The 26,409-nt window shown below is 44.4% G+C and overlaps 1 protein-coding gene and 1 pseudogene across 3 annotated transcripts in view; both read right to left on the bottom strand.

The window, feature by feature from the left end:
* Positions 1-3,054: 3,054 nt before the first annotated feature.
* LOC132585217 (small ribosomal subunit protein eS12-like) lies at positions 3,055-3,814 on the bottom strand (annotated as a pseudogene).
* A 9,336-nt stretch (positions 3,815-13,150) lies between these two features.
* The window catches only part of UBE2E3 (ubiquitin conjugating enzyme E2 E3), a 169,403-nt gene continuing 156,144 nt past the window's right edge, over positions 13,151-26,409 (bottom strand). For all 3 annotated transcript variants that reach the window (XM_060257203.1, XM_060257202.1, XM_060257201.1), the window contains exons 5-6: positions 18,591-18,738; positions 13,151-13,866 (exon numbers count right to left, since the gene is read on the bottom strand). In XM_060257203.1, the coding sequence (XP_060113186.1) occupies positions 13,769-13,866; positions 18,591-18,738 (246 nt within the window). In that variant the 3' untranslated portion in view covers positions 13,151-13,768. The remainder of the gene's footprint in view (positions 13,867-18,590; positions 18,739-26,409) is intronic.

Genomic DNA, 26,409 nt, shown 5'->3' with positions numbered 1-26,409 from the left:
CTGTCAGTCCTATATTCTTTAACCTGCTGTAGAGAAATGATGGTAGAAAAAAGGGATATATAGTAAAGGAAGAGTTCCCATCTGTTTCCTGGTGGAGTTTGGGACAAAAAAGCTGTGTTGTTGGCTGTTAAATGGCTGCCGGAATCATTGCTGTTAAGGTCTCTAGGCCCAAGTTGTCTTCAGGGACATTTTAGTGATTCTGGGGTTGCTGGGGATTGAACCAAGGGTGTTCTGCATACAATGGATGCACCCTGCTCCCGAGTCACTGATTGAGTGGAAGCTCCTTTGCCTTGTAGGACCTCCATGTTAGGAAAACATGTCCAACCAGTCCGTCCTCTTCTGCAGGGCCCTGTCAACCCACCATAGTCTCTGCCAGGGCTTCTTTTGTAGCAGGAACTCCTTTGCATATTAGGCCACACACCCCTGATGTAGCCAATCCTGAAGCTTGCGCTCTTCTTACAGGGCTTACTGTAAACTCCAGGAGGATTGGCTACATCAGGGGTGCGTGGCCTAATATGCAAAGGAGTTCCTGCTACAAAAAAAAGCCCTGGTCTCTGCTCTGATGTAGCATGGAGTTTCAACAGCGAGTCACATCCTGACATTTGCCCTACGGCACTGCCACAATCTTTTGTTTGTTTGTTTAGTATTTTAGTTAATAAGCAAAAACTGGTGTGTTTGTGTGGGAAAGAGAGAGTTTGCTTAGCATGCAGAAGATCCCAGGTAAAATCCCCGTCATCTTCAATTTAAACAATCAGGCGGAAGGTGATATGAAAGTCCTCTGCCTGAGCCCCTGGAGAGCAGCTGCCAGTCTGAGTAGACAATACTGACCTTGATGGTCCTAGGGTCTGATTCAGTACCAGGCAGCTTTATTATAAAATTACCGTGTTGAGGGTGATGTGAACAAAGGCTCCCAAAGGTTCAAGACTTGTGTTATCACTTGCGTGTGTCTCCAGTTGCAACTGACTCATGGTGACTCTGTAGGGTTTTCAAGAGATGTTCTGAGGTGGTTTGCCATTGCCTGCCTCCACAGCACAGCCCTGGTATTCCTTGGAGGCCTTCCATCCGAATACTAGAAGAAGAAGACTGCAGAGTGATACCCCGCCCTTCTCTCTGAACCAGAGACTCAGAGCAGCTTACAATCATTGTTCCCTCTAAGCTATGGAATCTTTTGTGCAGAAATTCTGCTTTGTGAGCTACTAACATTAAAGTTGAAAGCTACTGCATAAATTAGTTTGCTCTGGGGCCGTTTTTCATAAGCTAAGATAAAAAAAGTGTGAGCCAGAGGCTAAAAAACTGAGCTAGCTCACACTAAGTCATCTTAGAGGGACACACTGCTTACAATCTCCTATATCTTCTCCCCCCACAACAGACACCCTGTGAGGTGGGTGGGGCTGAGAGGGCTGTCACAGCAGCTGCCCTTTCAAGGACAACCTCTGCCAGAGCTATGGCTGACCCAAGGCCATTCCAGCAGGTGCAGGTGGAGGAGTGGGGAATCAAACCCGGTTCTCCCAGATAAGAGTCCGCACACTTAACCACTGCATCAAACTGGCTCTCAACCCTACTTCGCTTCCAAGATATGATGAGATTGGGTTAGCCTGGACCATTCAGGACAGGGCAATATCACATAGGTTTCTAGAAAATAAAGAGAGGAAAACCACGCCAATATCATGATGGCATAAACTAATCTACCAGCCCTCTTTACCCCCCACCACACTGCTGAGTTCAACCCTCCTCACTGTAGTTACTTTATATATAGCTATATTATATACATATTCTGTGTCCTACTGCAAGCTAAAAACATTATTCTATTTACTAGAGGCCTTTCCAGAAAAGAATCCAATTGCATTTGCTTTCAAGGGGTCGGGTGTTGAAGGAATCCTGCCAGCTAGGTGATTATTAAAGTCTTCCCTAGGTACCCTGCAAGGTAGGGCTACACTGACATCTAGTGGTGATGTACTTAATTTTTGTGAGGCGCCAACACACTCCACAATCGGTTGACAGTGGGGGGTGGGGGGAGAGAAGGGTGGAAATAGTTCAATAAAGGAATCAACAGCCCTTTAAAAGAAATATGTGTTCACAAGGGACAATAGGTTTCCAAATCACATTATATCCCACAGCAGACGAGTAAAATATCCTATAAAATCCCACAGTGGTGAATTCAAAGCCCTGCTCAGCCATAATACTCACTGGGTGGCCCAATACATTAGTATCTGTCAGCAGGGATGCTGTATAAAGTTATAGCCACATAATTCTAAGTTTGCTGGCTTGAGGTCCTTGAAACGAAGTCAGTATACAAAAGAGGTGGAAGCAATTAGGGCTCAAATCCTGCAGCTTTTCATCTGTTTAAATGCTAAAAATCATATTTACTTCATATACATAAAGTCTGGTACCTGAGGTTCTCTGTGCAGTGCTGCCTTATAAGCTGTCTTATAAGCAGGGCTTTTTTTGTAGCAGGAACTCCTTTGCATATTAGGCCAAACCCCCTGATGTAGCCAATCCTCTAAGAGCTTACAGGGCTCTTCGTACAGGGCCTTCCGTAAGTTCCAGGAGGACTGGCTACATCAGGGATGTGTGGCCTAATATGCAAAGGGGTTCCTGCTACAAAAAAGCCCTGCTTATAAGAATCAGACCATCGGTCCATCAGGATCAGTCTTGTATATGTTTGCTCAGAGTGGCAGCAGTTCTCCAGGATCTCAGGAAGAGGTCTTTCCTGTCACCCGCAGTTGATCTTTAATTGGAGACACCAGGGATTGAACATGGGACCTTCTGCATGCCAAGCAGATGCTCTACCACTGAGCCACAGCCCTTCCCCTCCTAGGGAGAGCCCTCCCTTGATCTTAGCTATGCATCAGTCCAGGGAATCAGTGGCCACATCAGCTGATTTATTTATAGAGAAACATAGTTCTATAAAGCTTCAAGACAAGTCTGCTCATGCCACAAGGAGTTCCTTCGACCTGTAGAAAAATGGAAAAGCTCAATCCAGCCACTGCTTTGTGAGCAGTTTGCCTTTTCTCTTACCCTTCCCACACCCCTGCCCCAAGATATTTTATTTGTTCATTTACTGAAGCAGTCTTCGATGACACCTTTGACCTGAGATTCTTTGCCATAACCTTTTAAAACCACACAACTGCAGCCCACAAATTTGCAGGGTTTTCCCTCTTTGTCGATCTTGCAGAGAGCCCTACCCATTCACCCAGTTTCTTGTCATCATCAATCTTTATCGGATTGATTTGGTGTTCAGCGCAAAGTGCTTCAAGAAGCTTGACATGCATGGGCTCGTCACAATTTGATGCAAAAACACAAAGGTGGACTTAGTGTTTGGCTAAGACTTTGGAAGCTTCATGAATTCCACATCTAAACCACGGGTGGCCAAACTGTGGCTCAGGAGCCACATGTGGGTCTTTCACACATATTGCGTGACTCGTGAAGCCCCCACCTCCCTATTAGCTGGCTTGGAGAAGGCATTTCTCTCCTTACATCACTTTTCCAAGCCAAGCAAACTGGCAGCTTGGAGAATGCATTTAAAGTTAAAGTTGCTTTCTTTCCACCTCTACCTCCCCCATCTATTTCCTTCCTTCCTTCCTTCCTTCCTTCCTTCCTTCCTTCCTTCCTTCCTTCCTTCCTTCCTTCCTTCCTTCCTTCCTTCCTTCCTTCCTTGTGGCTCTCAAACATCTGATGTTTATTCTTTGTGGCTCTTATGTTAAGGAAGTTTGACCACCCCTGGGCTAAACCATCATGGATAAATGCAGTCTTAAGCACTTCTTGAAGGGCAAATGTCCATTCTACCTCCAGCAGCAATGTCTTCCTCGGCCATGGTTTGGAGATGGTGCTCCCCTCAAGGATTCCTAACAGCCTCTATGAGCCAATGCTGGAAAGACTTTTTCTCTTACTCTTGACAGGTTCCACAGATAACTAATAAATTGTTTGGTTAGTCAGTTCCTTTATTTAGGTCCAGCTCATGCATTTTGAAATAATGGTCTCCCCTCTTATTACAGGGATGGTCTTGAATACCCAGCTTGGTGTGTGTGTGTGTGTGTGTGTATCTTGCAAGATTATAGGTGGTTTGCCATTGCCTGCCTCTGCATAGTGACCCTGGACCTGCATAGTGACCCTGGACCCTGGTGGTTTTTCATTCAACTACTAACCAGGGCTGACCCTGCTTAGCTTCCAAGATTTGATGAGATTGAGCTAGCCTGGGCTATCTTGATTAACTCGCATCCACCCCAAATTCTGCTCCTCAGGGTCCTAGGGAACCTCAGCAATGACGCTGGGAGGAAAAGTAAAGTATCTGTTGTGGAAAGGACACTGACAAAAGTCAACAGAAATACCAGGACTTTTCTGTGTAGCAGGAACTCCTTTGCATATTAGGTCACACCCCTCTGATGTAGCCAATCCTCCAAGAGCTTACAGGGCTCTTCTTACAGGGCATAATGTAAGCTCTTGGAGGATTGGCTACATCAGGGGTGTGTGGCCTAATATGCAAAGGAGTTCCTGCTACAAAAAAAGCCCTGAGAAATACTATTCTGCCACTGTAACTGGCACCTAAGTATCCAGTCAAATTCTGCCATTATTTCCTTGCGATGTCAGCAGACAAGACATATAAGCCTTTTCATCACACCAAATTCCCCCTTAAGAAAAATAATAATATCCAATCTGAAGAAAATTTCTAATGAACTCAAAACCTTACTCATTACCTTGTCATGGTTTGATTGATTCTCATAAATGCATTACCCTCCTTTGGGTTCTAGAAAGAATACCCCTTATTTGCCTTGGTGGACAAATGCAAAATATATACTATTTGTTTTCTGGTATGGAACAACTCTCTCATGGAAGCATATCTCCTTAGATTTTGTGTACAAGGAATTGTTCGTTTCCAGACTGACAAAACTATGCCCTTGGGTGAAACGTTCAGCTACAGAGAGAAGGCTCAGTTTGGCTTGACCAGGGAATGAGGGATCTTTAAACAAGAAAAACGAGCTCCATCATGCAATTTAGGAAGGTATAATTATGTGAGAAGGAAGCAATTATGTTGATGAGGACATTTGAATCTAAATCCCAATGGAATATTAAGCGCTGAAGTATTCGGCAGCATTGATTTCAACAGAATATCCTCTTAAGGTCTGTGAATTTAGAAGTCACTGCAGTTTCTGGGCTCCAGCCACAGAAAGGCTTTGAACCAACTGAATCTCACAATGGCATTAATTAGAAGGTAGTCAAAATTATGTTTGTCATGTGTATGTTTCAAGTTAGCCTCTATGGATTCCGAATGTAGAATCATTGCAATAAATACAATCTAGTTACCAGACTCCAAGGTCTAGAGGTATTTCCCAGGCCTGATATCAAAGATCCTGGAGTATGGCTACCGATAGCCAAGTATTTCTTGGACCTACTGGGCTGTATCCTGACAGCATTTTCACTCGATCTAATCAATTTCTGCATCTTATAACTGCCCCCTTTCCACATACAGTTGCCAAGTTCAACTCAGAAAATACCTGGGGACTTTGGGGGTGTAGCCAGGAGACTCTGGGGATGGTGCCAGGAGGCTTTCCCATTCCCTAAAATAAATAAAAATACAGCAGTGCAATTCCCCTGAATAGTTTTCATTTCCTTGTCCCCCCCAACAATTCCAGTAAATGAAAGTGAGTACACAGTAAGAAAGCAGCCAAAGTAAACAGAGTTTGCAAGCACACACTTTTGAGATCTTACTGGGGCTTTACACACAGGAGTTGCTGTATTTCCAACCAACTACTTCAGACTATCACAGGCAAATGAAAAGAGAGAGAGTTGGAATTTTCCTCCATCCCATAAACAGGTTACTGTATAGACATCTGAAAGGAATCCTAACCAAGCATAGAGACTGTGCTGTCTCTCTCTCACTCACTGTCTCTCTCACACACCCACTTACTGGCTCTGGTTTCTATACAAAGTCATCTGAAACCAAAGCAAGCAGAGGGACTTGTCTCTCTCTCTCTCACACACACACACACATGTGGCTTTGCTGCTGGCCCCTCCTGATGCAGCTTACACTTGCCGCTCAAATTTAAAGGCACATACTCATTTTAAAATGAGACTTTTTGCGGGCTTCTAAACCTGCAGAAGATCTAAAGGCATATGGTGGCTGTGGGGATGGGTTCCCCCCCCCCCGCCAACCAGCTGGCTGGGGGCAGGATGGAGCCTGGAAAATGGGGGGTTCCCCCACTGGGGCCAGGGGATTGGGAAGCCTAATTCCACATGACATGTCCATACAGGTCCCATGATCCCCAGTATAGCCTTTTTAGCGACCAAAGTGTAACCTCCCTTTTTCAACAGTATAAGTATCTAAGTTCCACATGGCCTGTAAGATGGCTTTTGACAGGCTTTTAATTGATCCAGTGGGATCCCCCCCAGCGTCTTTCTATCTAGGTGCATAAGTTATGCTGAATACTACCAGCCCATATGTAGTTTTATTACTGGTAGCCAATGATGTGGATCCTGGTTTTTGATCTAATCTGATAATCCTGTAATTACGATACTGTTTTCTTTGGATGTGGTTTATTTAATGTCGTTGTAAAGTTTTTAATGCTGTATTGCGGGATAGGGTGGGGTATAAATTGGAAAATTAAATTGAATTAAAAGCTGACCAGATCCTGCCCACTGAATTTAGTTTTTGTACTGCAAAGACACAAATCATGGCTTAAGCTTTAGTTGCCCTGACCTGGATGGCCCAGGCTAGCCTGATCTGGATCTCGGAAGCTAAACGGGGTTGGGCCCGGTTAGTATTTGGGTGGGAGGCTGTCAAGGAAGACGAGGGTTGCTACGCAGAGGTAGGCAATGCTCTCGGAACATCTCATCTTGATAACCCAACAGAGTTGCCATAATTTGGCTGGAACTTGACAGCATTTCCTCCACCACCACCCAGCTTTGGTTGTTATGTTCATATCCAGTAGGTCCCCCCAGAACTTTAGAAAAGGGAGAGTGCTGTGTGTTTGCACAAGATGAACGTTGTAGGGCTTTTCTTTTAGCAGGAACACACAAGAACGCAGTTCTGGTTGGCTTGGTATCAGGGGTGTGTGGCCTAATATACAAATGGATTTCTGTGTGAAACGATAGTGAAGTCCCTACTCCAGGGGAGTCCAAATCTGTTCACAGGAAGCAGTTGAAGAGGAAGGGGTCCTCCATTTGCAGCTGCTGGAATGGCCTTGGGTCAGCCATAGCTCTCGCAGAGTTGTCCTTGAAAGGGCAGCTGCTGTGAGAGCTCTCAGCCCCACCCACCTCACAGGGTGCCTGTTATGGGGAAAGGAGATAAAGGAGATTGTAAGCCACTCTGAGACTCTGATTCAGAGAGAAGGGCAGGGTATAAATCTGCAATTCAATTAAAAAAATTAATGGGGGGGAAAGCAGAAATAATCACAATTGTCTCTTGAACTACAATGGACCTGTTGTAAATCTGTTATTGCACAGGCTGAAAATGCCATTGGCACTGGATCTCAAGTTTCCTGACTGAAGGGAGAGGAAATCAGAAAGGCCAGATCCGGTACCCTCTGTTCAATCTCTTGGTCAATAAAGGCTACTTGATGGGCTTACAAGCCAGCCATGCAGAGTTGCCTGTTTATGAACCACTGCTCCATATGATAGTGGTGGAAGAAATATGGCTATTTGTTATTTGCGCAATTCTGGCAGGCCAAAGAAATGAGACACACTTGGAATACATGGAACTGCCTTATAATGAACCCTTGGTCCATCAAAGTCAATATTGTTGAAGACTGGAGTAGCTCTCCAGTGATAAAGTGGACGTGGGAAAGGTCTTTCACACTACCTACCACTTGGTCCTTTCAAGTGGTGATATAAAATCTTCTTCATGCCAGCAGATGATCCGCTGATCTACAACTCCGTGGCATAACAACAGCAATTGTAGCAACCATGAACCTATTTCCATTGGAACATCCATACTTCTTTGCAATCCTAGTTAGATAATGTATCAATCAGGGCCATCTTTATTCTGGGCCAGCAGCTGTGTGAGCCAGCCCAAGGGCACCAAAGTTATTCACATCCCCTGGTAGGCTTCCCAACCCCCCCCCCCCTGGCAGGGGACTCCTGGGTTCGCAGCCTCATCTCCCGCTCTTTAAAAATTGGGAAGCGGGAGGTGGGGGGTGGAGGGGGGAGGAGAACATACGTGTAGGCTTCATATTGTTGTAGAGCTCCTGAGTCATTTGTAAAATGTGTGCCCCTTTAAGGCTGGGCAGGAAGCAGGAAACAGGAAGGGCTTCGGAGAACAGCCCCTCCCTTTTTCCCCTTCCGTTTTCACAGCAAGTAGAGTTCTCCGGAAGATCTAGTAAGTATTTGTGTGTGTGTGAGAGGGAGGGGGCAGGGGATTCCCTGATTTGGAGGCCCTCCCCTCCTTTAGAAAGTGTGTGTGGGGGGAGGGAAATGCCTACTGGGCACTCTATTATTCCCTATGGAGAACGATTCCCATAGGGAATAATAGGGAATTGATCTGTGGGTATTGGGGGCTCTGGGGGGGGCTATTTTTTGAGGTAGAGGCACCAGATTTTCCTTATAGCATTTAGTGCCCCTCCCCAAAATACCCCCCAAGTTTCAAAACGATTGAACCAGGGGGTCCAATTCTATGAGCCCCAAAAGATGGTGCCCCTATCCTTAATTATTTCCTATGGAATAAAGGCATTTAAAAAGGTGTGCTGTCCCTTTAAATGTGATGGCCAGAACTCCCTTGGAGTTCAATTATGCTTGTCACATCCTTGTTCCTGGCTCCACCCCCAATGTCTCCTGGCTCCACCCCCAAAGTCTCCTGGCTCCGCCCCCAAAGTCCCCAGAATTTTCTTTAATTGGACTTGGCAACCCTATCCCCTGGTCATCTTGTGACTCTTGCATGTAGCTCAGCACCAATACAACATACGGATATCTGAATTTCTCATTACCCAAACAGCTCAGATGTTTTGGAGGTCACAGGGAAAGGAGGCTGTTTTCTCACTTCCTGTTGCTGTCATGGTATTGCAGACAAGGCATGTTGATCCGGCTGTCCTCAACAAGGGCCAGGACTGAAAAAGCCCTGGCCCTAACTTGGTGTGACGCTTTGTCAGAAGACATAAGAGAAGCCATGTTGGATCAGGCCAATAGCCCATCCAGTCCAACACTCTGTCTCACTCAGTGGCCAATATATGTGTGTGTGTGCATATACACACATACATATACACAAATACACACACACACACACACATATATATATATATACTGTGGCTAATAACCACTGATGGACCTCTGCTCCATATTTTTATTCAATCCCCTCTTAAAGCTGGCTATGCTTGCAGTCATCACCACCTCCTGTGGCAGTGAATTCCACATGTTAATCACCCTTTGGGTGAAGAAGTACTTCCTTTTATCCGTTTTAACCTGACTGCTCAGCAATTTCATTGAATGCCCACGAGTTCTTGTATTGTGAGAAAGGGAGAAAAGTACTTCTTTCTCTACTTTCTCCATCCCATGCATAATCTTGTAAACCTCTATCATGTCACCCCACAGTCGACGTTTCTCCAAGCTAAAGAGCCCCAAATGTTTTAACCTTTCTTCATAGGGAAAGTGTTCATCAAATGTAATAAATAATAATAACAGACTTCTGCTTCCATTTGAGTTCACTATTTGAAAAAAAGGAACAGAGACCAGTGTCCTAAACAAAGGTGGAAGAGTTTCTCCCACCTTGTGAACCCCAAAGAAACAGGCACACATTCTCATTTAACAACTAATTGATTTATTTAACAATACAAATTCTTTCTGCTGCTTGGTGTAAGCAGAGAAAAGTTGAGGAACAAAAAAATTTAACTTTTTAAGTTTAGATGTTTACACAAACCCCCTCCCCCAATCTCTTACTTCAGTAAATATAAAATTTACAGACAAAAAAAAAACTACATTAAAAAGAACAAGGTTGTGACGAACCAAGGACAGGAAGGGGAATTCATAACCAATTAAAACTTTAGTAAAGGTGGTAATGGGGGGTAGTATTGAGAAGGCATCCCACTTATATACCAAGGTTTCTGAAATTTCGAGGTGCAATACGAAATGAAGTACAATAAAAACAAGAATAAGAGCTTTTAATTACACTATATCTCTTGTGATATAAATATTTGAAAGCTTTTGTAGGTCACATATTTAATATGTGAAATATACATTTTTGCCCCTTAGTGTAAATTTAGAGGAGTGTTCAAGTACATGCAAAAAGACTGCATGCGTTTTATGGCATAGGATAACCAGCAAGGTCTTTGGAGTCTGCCTCCGCTATCAAATAACCTGGAAGTTGTTGTTTCCCAATCCCTATATATAGAAAGGCAAATCTTAAAAGTAGGAATACAGCCTTATGTCTGCTCATTTCAAGAGATCCAGGACACACTGATATTGACATTAATGTCACCTGCTGCTGACCAGGGGTGGAATTCTAGCAGGAACTCTTTTGCATATTAGGCCACACACCCCTGATGTAGCCAATCCTCCAAGAACTTACAAAAAAGAGCCCTGTAAGCTCTTGGAGGATTGGCTACATCAGGGGGCGTGGCCTAATATGCAAAGGAGCTCCTGCTAGAATTCCACCCCTGAGTGGCACAGTAGCCATGCCACACAGATGGCACTTCTGCTTTTTGAGGTACCCCATATTCTTTCATTACAAAACCAGATGTAGGCCTACTTCTCACAAATGTGGCAAACAGAAGTCTGGGCTGTACCACTTCAGAAAGCCTGAGAGTATTCACACAATGAACTATCACTGAAAAATATTTCTACACCATGAAAACAGGTCAGGGGAAGGCTAGAACACTTCTGCCTGACCTCCAGTTTTCTATGGAGGGGGACTGTTTTTGTACAGAGGAGCATTCAGTCATGGGAGGTCCCCCTTCCTCCATGGCCAAATGCAACCCAGCTACAATTTTCCTACCTCAGTGAGAACTTGTAGGGAGAAATGAGGTATACAACAGATTGTTTTCTCTACCAGACGGGACCCATATTTTCATTGGGGTGGATCCTACCCTTATCTTAGCACTTTGCTCACTGAAGTTTGAAGCCTTTCTCCAGCCCAAGAGTCTTTTCTCTGACTTAACTGGCTTTTGAATGGAGGAAGACACTTCAAACTCTGCTCATTAGAATGGTAGGATGGGGTTGGATCCACTGCAGTGACATCTGTGTCAAAGTTGAAGATAGAACCTGAGCAGTTAACAAACCAATTTGAAATTACAAGTGAAAATGGCTTTAGGCTTCGAGATAAAATTGGCACCTACCTTTTAGAATAGGTAGGTATAAATGTCAACAAACATTCCTGTAGATATCATGTTCTGGAGACCACAGACCCTCTAGATAGTAACCTAAGATATTTTGAAGCCTCTCTATTCAGACAATACTTTGATATTAAAAAAATACTGAAATTCAGCTATCAATAAATTTTAAAGCATCCAACTGTTTGACAGTAGCGCTCAAAAATGTCCAAAAATACACAGCAGCTTTGGTGGGTTAGGACCAAGTAGTCAGCATGTTAATTATAAGAAAACAGCTAGTATGAACTTTGTTACCATTACAGTAATAAGGAATAATAAAAAAATTGTTACAACAGATCAAGTATTCATGCCTGTGTCTTAGGCCCTATTCATACAGTACTTTGTTGGGTGAATATTTCGCATGGGTAATATATGACTATTCTGATCATAGCAGTTGATCCCGCAGATAAGCTACATGTTAGTGGCAAGTGACCTAAACGAAGGGAGAATACTTCCATGGAAAATTACCTGTATGATCAAAGTTACCCCATGATCAAAACTTCCATATTTACTCGTGATATTTGAGTCAACTGTGAGAATAAGTGGGTTTTGGAGGGGGCAAACATGCCGCAAATAGTAATATACAAATTGGACCATTACTTACAGACAAAAGTACAATGGAGTGGGAAAATTTTGTGCACAAATCCCCACTGAAATTCATGGGAACAGTATGAGTCTTTGCTAGGATTTCCAGCTCTGGGTTGGAAAATATCTGGAGATTTTTTGGGGGGAGTGGAGTCTGAGGAGGGTGGGGTTTGGTGAGGGGAAGGACTTTAATAGGATATAATGCCATAAAGTCCATCTTTCAAAGTGGCCATTTTCTCCAACTGAACTGATCTCTGTCACCTGGAGATCCCAAGGCAGTCTCCAACCATCCCTTGGAGGTTGACAACTAGTCTTTGTGGAGACTCCATTAGTTTCCCTGGAGCTGGCCCAGTAATTTTGCGCTCAAAATTACTAGTAAATTATGTTTTAAGTTTCACTTACAAAAGTGACTTTTGCTCCAACAATGTTTTCTGTCTTTCTTCAAGACAAAAGTTCCACATTAACAGGAAGCTACCTATTCCACTTGGAGATAACCTGGGAAACAGAGCATGTAACCATGCTGCTTTGGAAGACCATTTAACATGAGATAGGCTGTGAATTTAAACCTCAATTTTAAGTACTGAGCTGCCTGTGACCAGATACAAATTAAGAACACATTGGCAAAATCCACAGCAACTTTTATGAAAATAAAATGGAGCCTATAGGTTGGAGGCCTTCACCTTGCAAAAACTAGTATAACGTAGGGGAATTTTTTTTAAAAAATCCAATTTATTGGGACTTGTCATGAAGTCAAATGGGATTTGTCCTGACCTCCCTCACCCACGCACCATATTGGTTTGTCAACATTTGGGGACTACAGATGATTAATCACGAAGTGTGAATTGGTAATCTACCTTGTCCTTTCAAAAGGGGAGGAGACTCTTACCACTCACTTTTATCTCCCTGGATTTCTGATCAGGTGTAGAAACATATAAGCCTCTCCCAACCACTTGGAAAATGACCGAAGAGTGCTTTGTATCTCAGCAAAAAGGTCACTGGGATCCACCCACTGAGCCAAGCTAATAATTAAAACTCAATCTCTCCTCAGCAGTTCATCTTTCAAGTAAAATAGAGAGGCAACCCCCCCACCCCCCAATTGCACAGAGGTGGGCCACACAAATGGCCACAATCTACAGGTCTCTTGTTCATGTCCTTCCTTCTTGATACTAGGGTTTGGGTTTTTTTGCAGGTGTCTGTATCTAAAGAGCTTTCTCTATATCTAATCTATGACCATATGCACCAATTTTCATTTCAAATATGAAAACAGAAAGAAGCTATTCCTTGGGGAAGGTGTTTATTGTGTTTGAGATTATACACTGGATGCTCTCTGAGCTACAAAGTGGCAGCAATGGGGGGCGGGGAAATCAAAGGAAACCCTTTCATTACAAACTGACAAAGGTAAAAGTTTAAAACAGTTTTCACAACAGCATGTACCACATATCGGAAATAGATCTGGGCTTAATACAAATGACGTAATTTTCCTAGTAATCTACAGCTACCTTTAATAACTTCATACAGATAATGAATTAGGTTAAAATGCACTATAATATTTGGTTGACTTCAGGAACGGTATCCTTAGTTACATCACAAAATACATTTTGATATCCCAAAGAAGCAAGACTTGCAAGTAGGCATTTTAAACATAACTAATCTACAGCTACAAAGTTCTACTCTTGATAGCATTTACCTTTCTGGGGGGGGGGGAGTGGAGGTGGAGGGGCAGGGGGAAGTGGGGAGGGGGAAATAGTATCCCAATCTTCAAAAGGATAAAAGCAGAGAGTAGAATCAGTATAACATATACACAGAAGTCCGTATTGTAAAGGCTATAAAGATTGGTTGCGCACAGCGAAGCTGCATTCCCGCATCTTCACACCGCACAAAAGTAGTCATGTGATTTATGTTGCATATCTCTTGGTCCACTGTCTGGCTATCCTGTCATGCTCTGCTCTGTTGGTCAGGTACTGAGTGGCTATGCTTCCCACCAGAGGATCAGCTGCACGGGAAGGAACAGAGATGGCACATTAGGTGACATTCCAAAAACAAAGAAATCAACATTAAAATGGTTTGTTTATTTACGTTATTTATAATCCACCTTTCTCACCAGGGCTCAAGGTGAATCGCACAGAATAAGTCAATGTGATCCACAGATGGGACATTCAATAAACAAGGAAACAGAATTTCGGTGGTCAATCCAACCAGAATTCTAAAAACCAGAACTTGAAGCAAATCCACCTTAAGAGCCAGTTTGGTGTAGTGGTTAAGTGTACGGACTCTTAGCTGGGAGAACTGGATTTGGTTCCTCACTCCTCCACTTGCACCTGTTGGAATGGCCTTGGGTCAGCCATAGCTCTGGCAGAGGTTGTCCTTGAAAGGGCAGCTGCTGCAAGAGCCCTCTCAGCCCCACCCACCTCCCAGGGTATCTTCTGGTGTGGGGGGGAAGATAAAGGAGATTGTGAGCCGCTCTGAGACTCTGAGTGGAGGGTGGGATATAAATCCAATATCATCATCATCTTCTTCTTCTTCTTCAAAGCGTTTAAGTGTTAACATGACATTAAATAATGCAAAATTACACAATGAGAGCCAACCCACAGCAAAATATAGACAATAGTTCAGACCACAGTTCCCAATAATTTATCCAAATAACTCTGTGAAGCCTTTTATATCTGTACTACCCAATTGCCTGTGTAGAAAAGCCCTCTTGAATTATTCAGTTTTGCATAGTATGCAGACTGCCAGAAGCCTTCCCGATCTCCTCTGGCAGGTCATCCCACAATGTGGGGGGGCTGCAACAGAGAAGGCAGGCTTGCGGCCAGTTGCTGACTTTGTTTACCAGTATCTCAGACCAATTCCTCACTAGCAATGACTCAACTGCTCACAAGAATCCACAGTTTAGAGGGAGTATTGGTTGTAATCCCAAGGCAGTCTCCAACCATCCCTTGGAGGTTAACAACTAGTCTTTGTGGAGACTCCATTAGTTTCCCTGGAGCTGGCCCAGGAGACTGTCCCATTGGATTGTGCTCAAAATTACTAGTAAATTATGTTTTAAGTTTCACTTACAAAAGTGACTTTTGCTCCAACAGTGTTTTCTGTCTTTCAGGACAATAGTTCCAGTCGCTCTGCTCCTGGGCTTCTGTTTTCCTTGGCTCAAACAATCAATTCCCCGACAGCTGCTGTGTGGGCACATTTTGATTTGCAGCTCCCTCCAATTTCCCTCACAGCTTCCAGATCTCTAAAAAACAAGGTCAGGAAGCTGCGAGGGAAATCGGAAGGAGCTGCGGATCAAAATGTGCCTGTGCAGCAATTGGTGAGGAACTGATCACTCGAGCTGGGGAAAGAAGCCTGGAGGCAGAGCAACTCCTAGTAGGGAATCAGTATTAGTTTTATTCTCGACTATGGAGTCACGTCTATTTCATTCAGACTATTTACCTCAATAAAACAGTTCACATGGTAACAGTTTTTTTCCCTAGGCTAGACCATTTCTAACTGTAGGGGAGGGCAGAGATTTGCTTGTTTTGAATAAATTAAGATTTATTAAACTATGACAAAACTAAAAGAGACAGAAAAGAGACAAAAACATACCAAAGAAGTACATTGTTAAAGGAGTTACCCATTACTTATTGTTTGAGCATGAAAAACGAGAGTATCAACAGAGTGACCCTAAGTCTACTTCTGTTGCCAGTTCCATCTTCTGTGCAACTTCTGACTACAATCAATCCAATCTGGATACATCAGTTTTTTTGGGGGGGTACGCTGTTAATTTCCGCAAAATGTGGATCTCTTTTATTTTCAACAGCCAGTCTTTAGTCTGGCATTTTATGCAGGAGACAGTACAACAAAACAGAATTCCATATAGAGGTGTTTCAGTCAATTAGCATTCTTTTTTATGTTGGGACAACTGAATTTGTTTGAAGGCTTGCAAAAAGTGACATGAAGTAATTCCCTACAGCCAGAACAACAGAAAAGCCAAGAGGAAGGCCTGGGGCATGTTGTTCTTGGCAAAACTGACAAATGTCCAATTTTACATGTTGTCATTTGCAGCAGCAGCAGTAATAACCGGTCTAACAGAAGAGTAATCATTTGATAAAGAAGAAGATGAAGAAGAAGATATTGGATTTATATCCCGCCCTCCACTCCGAAGAGTCTCAGAGCGGCTCACAATCTCCTTTACCTTCCTCCCCCACAACAAACACCCTGTGAGGTGGGTGGGGCTGGAGAGGGCTCTCACAGCAGCTGCCCTTTCAAGGAGAACCTCTGCCAGAGCTATGGCTGACCCAAGGCCATGCTAGCAGGTGCAAGTGGAGGAGTGGGGAATCAAACCCGGTTCTCCCAGATAAGAATCTGCATACTTAGCCACTACACCAAACTGGCTCCAAACTGACTCTAAACATTTCACATTTTCACTTTAAGTTATTTCAGGCAATCTTCCAACTAGTAGATGACTCGAAACATTTGCCCGGAATAATATTTTCAGCATCCAAGCCGGAAACCAATAATTTGTAATTCCTCATACTCATCTTCCTTGAGATAAGTTATAGCAGGTAAGCCTAGCAAAGACTGAAATATTCAGAGATGACACATAAACCAGCCCCTCCTGGATTGTACCACTGTGTTTGTGTGTGTAACAATATATCTGAATGCCTCTCTGGGCAAAAAAAAAAAATCTCTCCTGGCATGTTGGACATGAACATGATAGAGAGAAGCTTTGCCTACCTGACTGAAAAGCCCTTTGTGAAATTGCTGAAAAAATATATATAGTTATTGAGATAAGGGGTATGCATATAGCCTGCCCCAAAAGACAATTCCAAGGGGGACACTGGCTGTACTTGGGCCCAGTAGGTAGGATCAAAATGACAAGTGGTATAATGGTTAAAATGTTGGACCAGGAACTTACAGGTTTGAATCCCTGCTCTACCATGGACACCTGCTGGCTGACCTGTGGCCAGTCATATTCTCAGCCTAACCTACCTCAGAGGGTTGTTGTGAGAATAAAATGGTAGAAAAGAGAACTATGTTAGCTGTTTTTGGTCCTCACAGGGGAGAAAGGCAGGATATAAAGTAAATAAATAAATTTCACTAGGGCTATGATCACACACACTAAATAATGCACCTTCAATCCACTTTCAATGCACTTCTAACTGGATTTTGCCAGTTCACACAGTAAAATCCAGCTGGAAATTACATTGAAAATGCATTATTTAGTATGTATGATTGCAGTCTAGCAGAAGAAAAAAAGGATTTTCCACCAATTCCCCTTCTTGCACCAGACTGCCCTGTTTACGTCAGGGTGTCCTAGCCCCTAGATGTAGCATTGCATGGAGATAAGCCAGCTGCAGTGGGAAGGTGGGCGGTGGGGGCAGAGAAGTTCCATTCCACTTATTCAAAACTTATTCAGGATCCAACTCAGTTTTTACTATTGTGCACATGACTATGTCCTAAAAGGACAAAGCTGTTGAGCCATTTTCCTGAGCACGGTGCTAATAGGAAGTGCAACCAGTGAGGTCTTATCTCATTGACTGGAGAGTAATACATTAACCGGTACAAGTTGGGGGCCTGTAAGGAATGGCACCTGAGGATTGAGAATAAACAGGTGGGAAACATCCCTCTCCCCAAGAGAAGCAGCATCAGATTGTGGACCTTGGGGGCAAGAAGACTACTTTTTGCTGCTCTAGCCCATAACTCTAGAAGTCTTATAATCACAGAATCGGAAGGGGCCATACAGGCCATCTAATCCAACGCCAAAGAAGTCAGTGCAGGATCAGCCCACGACATCCCTGTTATTGGTATAAAAGGTAAAAGGTAGTCCCCTTGTACAAGCACGAATCGTTTCCGACTCTGGGGTGACGTCGCATCACAACGTTTTCACGGCACACTTTTTACGAGGTGGTTTGTCATTGTCTTCCCCAGTTATCTACACTTTCCTCCCAGCAAGCTGGGTACTCATCTTACTGACCTCAGAGTCACCCCTGAGCCGGCCACCTGAACCCAGCTTCTGCTGGGTTATTGGTACCGAGGGCATAATCTTCTACTGGCCTGACCAGAGAGCTTTGAGGCAACACGAATGGGACATTGATTATCTAGTTCCGAATAAGGCCAATAAAAAGCAGATGGAAGTTATTATTTATCTCTCCATCGATGTACAGCGGATCAAGGTGTGCCTGCGTACCAACTGGTGGGGAATTGATTGCTTGAGCTGGGGAAAACAGAAGCCCAGGGGCGGAGCAACTACTAATGAGGAATCGGTGTCACTGTTATCGGTACTTTGCTATCAAAAGTGACTCAATGGCTGGTCAACTGCAGAACCTGGGTACCCAAGTGCTTGAAGATAACCTGAACAAAAGCACCAGTTTCCAGGGGGCGCTGTGTCAAACAATGAGCCATTTCATCACAAATTCATCATCTCTCCTGCATTTGATCCCAAGTATTTATTTATTTATTTTTTATTTTTTTTTATTTATTTATTTAAGATTTATACCCCGCCCTTCCCACAAGTGGCTCAGGGCGGCTTCCAATAGTAGATCCATCAAAATTACACATATAAAGGGATCCATATTTAAAACAGATAAAACAGATAAAACCCTAGTTATTAATGTCTGTCTTCCACAGTCAATATACTTTGGGCAATTTTTTTTTTAAATTACCAAGTGTAGGAATTGGTTTGGCTTTGCTGGCCGTGCAATTAGTCACGCTAAAAACAAAGAGAAACAACCATTTCCTTACCAGGATTGCAATCTGTCAAGAGGGAACAGATAGACAGCAAAACCTTTGAAATAGTCAAAGCGGGGCTCCAGTTGTCTTTCAGAATATCCAGACAGATGACTCCCTGACTGTTGATGTTGCAGTGATAGATCCTGGTACGGAAAGTAACCTAACAAAAGAGAGGGGGGCAAAGGGGAGAAAATTATTACACACCTTTTGTGCATAGGTCGCTACTGATCTTTTGGAAACCCGCTGGGAATTATTTACTCTTCAGAGGAGACTGTTTCTATGGAGCCTTTTCATTTTTGTTGCCTGTGATGTAAGACTCATCTAAAATGTGGGTTTCCCACACCCTCCACCCAAAGCAGCTGTCTTATTTATGTATATCTCCAACTTAAAAGCTCTGTTGCAGCATTTCCTGGTGAGCTGACAGCATCATACTCCTGCTTTGGGTGTGGGGAAATAAAAGCAAAACATGAGAATATTTAACATTCTTCTAGACTTAGGGAACACATACAATCTGGGGCCGTGATGCTCTGTATTCTTGGTGCTTGGGGGGGCAACAGTGGGAGGGCTTCTGGAGTTCTGGCCGCACTGGGGGATTTCCTGATGGCACCTGGGTTTTGGCTATCGTGTAATAATAATAATAATAATAATAATAATAAACTTTTATTTATATCCCGCCCTCCCTGCCAAGACAGGCTCAGGGTGGCTAACAAGACATGGTCAGACCATGATACAATAAAACAATATATAATATAATTAATAATTTAAACAGTAAAACCAATAAAACAATATAACATTATAATATAAACAATTTGTGTATAAGATGGCACAGTGATTATTGATGTTATCAGGGGTTCCGTCTTAAAAAGCTAGCTGGAAGAGGACAGTTTTGCAGGCCCTACAGAATTGGTTAAAATCCCGCAGGGCCCGCACCTCTTCCGGCAGTTGATGTAACACAGAGTGTTGGACTGGAATGGACCGTTGGCTTGATTCAATGTGACTTCTCTTACGTTTTCTTATCAAACGGCATTCAGATGCCTAGCCTGAGTTCCTTTTCAACATAAGCAGGACCACAATGATGGTGTTATTGTCTGCCCCACTAACCTCCTGAGTGATTAGCTCTAGAGACAGATAAAGCTTTCGAATCACAGTGCCACGTCCTATGAGTTTGGTGGTGTGTTTGGTGGCAGGTACTTGACAAAGCTACAAGAACATCTTATAGGACGTTTATGAAATCTCATGAGGTGGCAAAAAAGGCTTTCTTCTCCGCCTCAACTGCATCCACTAGCTCACACACAGGACAATTGTTTAGGGTGATTTGGTTCTTAATATCTCTTACAAAAGGGAACCAAAATAGCAGTAATTTGGCAATTAGCTGTGAGGCTTTCACGAGCTTGTTCATGTCCTGTTGCTCCGTCACGACCTATCTGCCAATATTGATACAGTACGTGAACTGGATGGAGGCCCTCTGGCCGCCTTTGGATTCAGTCTTTGACTTTTTCAGTGTACTCTCTCTTGCTGATGTCAACAGGATCCTGGGTGCTGTCAGGTCAACCATGTGACTCCTTGACCCATGTCCCTCATGGATAGTGAAAGCAGGTGATGAGAGGATATGGAGCCCATTGATTGATATTGTCAATGTGTCCCTGGAAATAGGGAATTAACTGGAGAGTCTTAAGGAGGGCCAGAACTCCAGAAGCCCTCCCACTGTTGCTCCCCCAAGCACCAAGAATACAGAGCATCAATGCCCGCAGATTGTGTGTGTTCCCCAAGTCTAGAAGAATGATGTTAAATATTCCCATGCTTTGCTTTTATTTCCCCCCCACCCCCGCACACATACATCCAAAGCAGGAGTATGATGCTACCAGCTCACCAGGAGAGACTTAAGAAGTACCACTCTTGAAAAACAACAACTTTGAATCCTTTAAAAAAAAGGTAAAGGTAGTCCCCTGTGCAAGTACCGAGTTGTTACTGAACCACAGGGTGACATCGCATCAAGGTATTTTCTTGGCAGACTTTTACAGGGTGGTTTGCCATTTCCTTTCCCAATCATTTACACTTCACCCCCCAGCAAGCTGGGTACTCATTTTACCAACCTCAGAAGGATGGAAGTCTGAGTCAACCTTGAGCTGGCTACCTGAACCCAGCTTCTGCCAGGATCAAACTCAGATAGTGAGCTGAGCTTGGACTGCAGCTTACCACTCTGCACCATGGGGCTCCTTTGTATCCTTTAGTTCCCGCCAATTGCCACCCAATTTTGAATTTATCATTTCTGGGTAAGGTAATTGAGGGCAGTAGCTGAACAGTTCCAAGGATTCCTGGAGGACACATCAGTGTTGGATCCATTCCAATCTAGTTTCCGCCCTGGGCAGAGGTCAGAGATAGCTGAATAGATGGAGGCAAGTCAGCGCTGCTATTATTGTCAGGCCTAACAGCAGCATTGAACTATGACCTGTTCACCCATCACCTTGCTAACATAGGAGATCGAGGGCTAGCCCCTCAATGGCTTGCCTCCTTTCTCCAAGGCCAGGGACAGAGGATTGGCTAGAAGAGAATATATCCTCTAGACACCCCTTAATAGGTAGGATTCTTTAGGGGGCACTTCTCTCCCTGATGTTGCTTAACGTCTATATGTGGCCCCCTCACCAAGCTGGTGCAGAGGTTTGGGCCTGAGTGCCATAAATATGCTGATGACAACCAGCTGTATCTGTTACTGAATGGCCACCCACAGGTCTGGAGGCCATGGGTGGGGGTTGAAACTGAATCCAAGATGGAGGTTCCATGGCTGGGGGGCGGGCTTTGGGATTGGGGCATAGGTTGCCCACTCTTGATGGGGTGCCACTGACACTGGCGCAATCCATTAAGAGTTTGAGAGTGGTCGGATTCCTCCTTGAATATAGAGGCCCAAGTCATGCATACTGCCAGGCTGGATTTCTTTCATCTGTGCCAAGTCCAGCAATTGTCCCCTTTCCTGTTACACCCTTATCTTACCATGGTAATCCATGCAGTGGTCACCTCCAGGCTAGACTACTGTAAAACTCGTTCTATGCTGGCTTACCCTTGAGACTGACTGGGAAGCTCCAACTGATCCAGAATGTGGTGGCATGAGTCCTGACAGGAATGCCATGGAGATGCATACACAACATGTGCTGCACCAGCTACACTGGCTCCCAGTGGGGCACCGAGCCAAGTTCAAGGTTTTGGTATTGACCTGGAGCAGTCGGGGACCAATGTATCTATGGGACCATCCCCTCCGTTATGTCCCCGGGAGAGTGTTACACTCCTTAGACAGCAATTTGCTGGTGGTCCCTGGCCCTAAAGACATCCAGCCGTCCTTGACCAGGGCCAGGGCCTTTTTGGTTCTGGCCCCAAACTGGTGAAGCTCTCTGCTGGATTCTATCAGAGCTCTGCAGGACCTAAGTCTGAACTGGGGCTAATTAATGCCATCTGATATTAAAATGTTTTTAGTTATTGTTTTATTTGTATGTTTTCTAATGGACTTCTGCACCCCCAGAACCCTGTAGTACCAGGAATCGGGTGATTCATAAATACAATAAACAGCAACAATAACAACAACCAGGGGTGGAATTCTAGCAGGAGCTAGGAGCTCCTTTGCATATTAGGCCACACACCCCTGATGTAGCCAATCCTCCAAGAGCTTACAGTAGACCCTGGAATAAGAGCCCTGTAAGCTCTTATTCTGTAAGCCCGTGGCGCAGAGTGGTAAAGCAGCAGTACAGCAGTACTGTGGTCTGAACTCTCTGCTCACAACCTGAGTTCTATTCCAGTGGAAGCTGGATTGAACATATGAAGCTGCCTTATACTGATTCAGACCCTTGGTCCATCAAAGTCAGTATTGTCTTCTCAGACTGGCAGCGGCTCTCCAGGGTCTCAAGCTAAGGTTTTTCACACCTATTTGCCTGGACCCTTTTTTGGAGATGCCAGGGATTGAACCTGGGACCTTCTGCTTCCCAAGCAGATGCTCTACCACTGAGCTACCGTCCCTCCCCGCTACCGTCCCTCAAGTAGATTCAAGTAGCTGGCCCAAGATTGACTCAGCCTTCCATCCTTCTGAGGTCAGTAAAATGAGTACCCAGCTTGCTGGAGGAAAAGTGTAAGACTGGGGAAGGCAATAGCAACCCACTCTGTTAAAAAAAGTCTGCCGTGAAAATGTTGTGAAAGTAACGTCACCCCAGAGTCGGAAATGACTGGTGCCTGCACAGGGGACCTTTCCTTTCCAAGCTCTTAGAGGATCGGTTACATCAGGGGTGTGTGGCCTAATATGCAAAGGAGTTCCTGCTAGAATTCCACCCCTGAGAACAATACTGCAAACACCTTTGAAACCAGTGACATTTTCAAAAGTAGGTGAGATTTTCAAAATGGAAAACAGTCCAAAATACTCCTGGTCATCCCTGAGCTCTTGGGTCTGCCGAAAACAGGTCTCTGGAACACTGCCAGATTATACAACTTGTTATAGAAGGCTGAAGAGAGACAGCCCCCCACCATTCCTTGATTTCAACAGCGTAAGGTTCAACAGATGCACCGGTTGAACAAACTGAGAACTTGGGCCTATTTGTTCAATAGCAGGTTTTGAATCTTCTCCCTCAGACATCTGCTACACAGCTGCAATTTTTAAACAAACATTTATGCTGGCAAAAAAAAAATCTTTATCATATGAGCAAACACATGCGATTTCAGTTTTATGCTTGGGACAATTTTATGGATTAGACTTGGCACCCTCTTTAGAAAAAGCAAGATGTCAGACTCTTCAGTAGCAGGCATCGTTTTTAAAAATGATAATTGATGCCAGTATCAAGGCAGGATTCCTTTTTATTTATTTATTTTTTATTTTAAGGCAACAGTAATAAAGACACAGCCTTTTTGTGGGAAAAAAATGAAGCTTCTATTTATCTCACTTTGCTATCCAATTATTTACTTAACTGCCTAATTAATTCTAACATTCCTGATGGAATTTTGACTGTTTTGACTGAAATTATTGGAAGAGATGAAACGGTTTCAGTAAACAAAGGCACATTCTTTCACGGCGAAACTACAACTCAACACACACTTCATAAACAGTTTAGAACTGCTAAAAAAAAAATCAATGGCAACAGAAAGGTCCGTGACTGAGAAGTCTTAACATTTCAGGAAATTTCAGATTGATATGTTGAGGAGAATTTAATAACTGCTTCGTTTGTGTCCTCTTCATCGGAGATGTTTTACAGTCTGTTCATGTCGGTACACCGCTTTGAACGGTAGTCAGGGGCCAACAGCAGGATCTGAGCTAGCGTGCTATTTTTCTACCACCACGAAAAAGACTCTGAGAAAAAGCATCTGATTCCTATTTAAGGCTTGCCTTTCTATAAAACTGTTCTGAGAATTCATACTATGAAGCAATTAGTTCCATTTTAATTACTCCATAAAATTGTCATGATAAAAAAAACAGTCCTCAAATTATTTTTACAAGTGTGCAGATTGGTATCAAAGGCTCATGAAAGCAAGTGAAGAGACCTTCAGCCTTCTGCCAGAAATGAAAATCTTCATCCCGACTCCATGCACTAACTTTAGCGCTCAGAGTTCCCACTATAGGTTTCCAGTAAGGGATGCCAACTTCCAGATGGGACCTAACTACAGAGATTGGGTCCCCTGGAAAAAATGGATGCTTTGGAAGGTGGCATTGTGCCCAGGGGCAGCCCTAGACTATCTGGCACCGTAAGCAAGGCTAACTTCTTGTGCCACTCCCCTGCACTGATAACATCACTGAATCACATGGGGGCACCCAATTTGGCGCATCCAGAAGGCTGCGCCCTAGGCAATTGCCTAGTTTGCCTAGTGGCAGGGCCAGCCCTGATTGTGTCCCACTGAGGTCCCGGTCCCCCTACCCAGGCTTCATCCCCAAATCTCCAGGAGTTTCCCAACCTGGATCTGGCAACCCTATGGCCTCCATCCCCAGCAAGTGGCCAGGGAGGGGGGACCAGACAACCCTATTTCCAATCCAAGAGTGCCATCCTGCAGTTACACCCTTCCAGGGCTTCTTTTGAGCAGGAACACACAGGAACGTAGTTACGGCTGGCTTGGCATCAGGGCGTGTGGCCTAATATGCAAATGAGTTCCTGCTGGGCTTCCCCTACAAAAAAGCAGTGTGCAAAACAATGGTGGTCAGGGGTGTGGCCTAATATGCAAATGAGCTCCTGCTGGGCTTTTTCTACAAAAAAAGCCCTGCACCCTTCTAAGCTCACTGAATTCAAGAGACTTCAACAGACTTAGAAGGGAGGATAGAGTTAGTGTAAGTGAACAAAAACTAACATTTAATTTAAAAAAAAAAACCAGGCAATTTTCCTTACTTCTTTATTTAGTTGAGAATTCTTATGCTGTCTCTCTGGGGAATCTTTGTTTAGCTAACTTGTGCACTAACTCAACAGTTGGCTTCTGTTTCTGTTTGAAGCTGCCTACTCAAGAGGTCTAGGTTGAGGTGTCATTAGAAAACAATCCAGTTGTCTTATCAAATGCTCCGGGAGTTTTCAAACCTTAGTATATTAATAATTTAGGGCCACAATTTAAGCCACTGTATGGGCTACCCGTTCTGGTTAACAGTTAGGCACACTGCGGTCAGCTTGATAAAATATTTAGCTGGCTGAGGCCTGGTGGGAAAGGGGAATTTAAGGACCTGTGGGAATCCCCTTCTGTGTGCATGCAGAAGGATGAATCACAATATCTTCTCTATTCCACCCCCCCTCCCCAGCAAGTAGAAGCTGGAACATGATAAAACTGGTAGCTGCTGTTGCCTTAGTCCAAAACTAATTTTTCTCCCTTCAGATGACAGCAACCTCTAAATGCAGCTCTGTGGTACAACAAATGTGTCTTAATGTGTATTTCTAGGAGATCCATTATAGCTTGCTCTGGCCCAGATAGCCCAGGCTGGCCTGATCTTGTCAGATCTGGGAAGCTAAGCAAGGTTGGCCAGGGCCGGATCTGTGGGGAGGCAGAGGGGAGTGCTTGCCCTGGGCGCTGCCTGGGGGTGTGCCAAATTGGGTGCTCCCCAAGGGGCAGGTGGGGGGGAGCAAGCCAGCAGCCCCGCAGAGCAGCTGCTTTTGCCGCCTCTCTCTCTTGCAGAGAGGTTTCCAGTAAGGGATGCCAACTTCCAGGTGGGACCTAACTACAGACCTAACAGCCCCGCACCTCCCGATCTGTCTCCCGCTTCATTTAAAGATCCTGCTGGCCAGCTGGCAGGCAAGATCTTTAAATGGGGAGGGAGGCAGATCGGCTCCTTTCACCGCCTCTCGGCAAGGCAGAGAGGCGGTGGAAGCAGCCCCGTGCCTCCGATTTGCCTTCCCCCCCCCATTTAAATGGGGAGGGAGGCAGATCGGCTGCTTTCACCCCCTCTCCGCAAGGCAAAGAGATGGCGAAAGCAGTCATGCACCCCCAATCTGCTTTGGTTGCTTTCACCCCTTCTCTGCAACATGGAAAGGTGCAAAAGCAGCCCCAAGGTTCCCTCGGGGGGGGGGGGGAGCGAGGCAGCACTCCAGAGCTGGTGCTGCCCCCCCCCTACCATTTTTTGAGTGGGGGGTGCATTTTTTACTCTTGCCCCCACTCAAAAAATATGTAGATCTGGCCCTGGGGTTGGCCCCGGTTAGTATTTGGATGGCAGCCCACCAAGGAAATCCAGAGTCATGATGCAGAGGCAGGCAACGGCAAATCACCTCTGAAATTCTCTTGCTTTGAAAACCCTACAGGGTCACCATAAGTCAACTGTGAGTTGACAGCAGTTTCATAGGGTTGCCAGCTTCCAGGTGGGGTCTGGTAATCTCCTGCTCTTAAAACTGATCTCCAGTTG

Source organism: Heteronotia binoei, chromosome 16 (assembly GCF_032191835.1).
Source record: "Heteronotia binoei isolate CCM8104 ecotype False Entrance Well chromosome 16, APGP_CSIRO_Hbin_v1, whole genome shotgun sequence".
NCBI classification, from domain to species: domain Eukaryota; kingdom Metazoa; phylum Chordata; class Lepidosauria; order Squamata; family Gekkonidae; genus Heteronotia; species Heteronotia binoei.
Note: the sequence above shows the minus strand (reverse complement) of the source record. Positions and strands in the feature narration are given on the sequence as shown.